This window comes from Arachis ipaensis, chromosome B04 (assembly GCF_000816755.2).
Source record: "Arachis ipaensis cultivar K30076 chromosome B04, Araip1.1, whole genome shotgun sequence".
Lineage (NCBI taxonomy): Eukaryota > Viridiplantae > Streptophyta > Magnoliopsida > Fabales > Fabaceae > Arachis > Arachis ipaensis.
In genome coordinates this window covers 114,497,907-114,499,162 of record NC_029788.2, presented here as the reverse complement: position 1 = coordinate 114,499,162, position 1,256 = coordinate 114,497,907, and the positions used below count along the sequence as shown (strand labels likewise).

The following is a 1,256-nucleotide window of genomic DNA, read 5'->3' as shown; positions in this document are numbered from 1 at the left end:
CTATGACTCGTGAAGAGAAAGTAGAGTTATAGAAATATAAACTTCAAATTCAAAGACTAAGAAAAATATTATTTATAGCAAAAGGTTAAATTTTAACTACTATAACCAATATTTCGTAATAAATAAAAAGACATGCTCATTTATTTTTATCATAATTTAGTGTTCATGGTTAAAATTTAGTGGCTAAACTTTATCTTTGTTGTAGTGATATAGATCAGTCAACATGGCGAGGAACGACGACGAAAGATTTCTCTTACCGCGCGCGAATCAAAGAAAATTGCAGCACTGATGAATGAATGATGATGTATAAATCCTTGATCCCGAGCTTCGAGGTGAGAGAGAAGAAGACTGAAGGCTGAAAGTTATATATACTGAAATTAACTCATTACTGAATAACATTGGTACAGCAACTCCCATGAACAGAAAGAAAACCTGCAAAGTAAAAATAATAACGACGGTAACGGAAACAGAACTCTACAATATGTAACAAGATAGAGGAACTTGGTAGCTTCGAGTGGCAGATACTTATTTTCTTCCAGCCCTCTCTAAATAAAAGAAGATCCCGCTAAGAGAATTACCCTCAAAATGGAACAACATACGAATCTACAACAGCAACTTCCATTGGTGCTTCCATCAAGTACACATTATTATTACGGTGCTCTCTACTCATCAGATCCATGTATCTCTGTGGCAGGAGTTGTTGTTGCCTTTGGGAATTTTGCTGCCACGATCTCCTCATTCTCAAGACAGATCTCAGAATGTACCTGTCATAGAGCACAGTTAGAAGTGGATGCAACTCAACCATACCAACTAAAGCATAAAAAACGTATCTAAAGTTCCACCAAGATTCAGGAATAAGCAGTGTTACCAAGGTAGCCGAGGAGAACGAACCGAAAGCCGCCATGGCTGTGCTTAACTGAGAAGAATACTGAGGCAAACGCAGCGAGGCCATGAAGGCTAGGAAGTAACAAAAAATGGCAAGAAAACAAGCTTGGGTTGCGACAGGGTGATCATGGAACGGTGATGGTGTGCTTCCTGTGCTCTGGATTTGAAGCAATGCTAGGAGTGCGAAAAGAATGAAAGCGTAGATTTTGTGGCGGCGAATGATGAAGGGATCTGGATGAGTGGTTGCTATTAGGTTGATGATGGTTGGGTTGTAGACATTGATGAAGCAGTTAATGGTGGCTTGTCTCTGGTAATTGAAGGTAGCTGCAAATGGAAGTGACATAGTTTTTTGTTCAAGAAAAGGTTAATTA

General features: G+C 38.9%; 1 protein-coding gene across 4 annotated transcripts in view; it reads right to left on the bottom strand.

Moving 5' to 3' along the window:
- Positions 213–1,256, bottom strand: part of LOC107638008 — a 1,737-nt gene continuing 693 nt past the window's right edge. Inside the window, exons 2-4 of one of the 4 annotated variants that reach the window (XR_002361687.1) lie at positions 869–1,209; positions 526–764; positions 213–432 (exon numbers count right to left, since the gene is read on the bottom strand). Coding sequence is in view for 1 of the 4 variants with exons in the window: in XM_016341209.2 (XP_016196695.1) it covers positions 663–764; positions 869–1,228 (462 nt within the window). In the remaining 3 variants the exon portion in view is untranslated. Of the gene's footprint in view, positions 765–868 lie in introns of all 4 variants that reach the window. The other 3 variants (XR_002361686.1, XR_001619687.2, XM_016341209.2) reach the window with 3 other exon arrangements.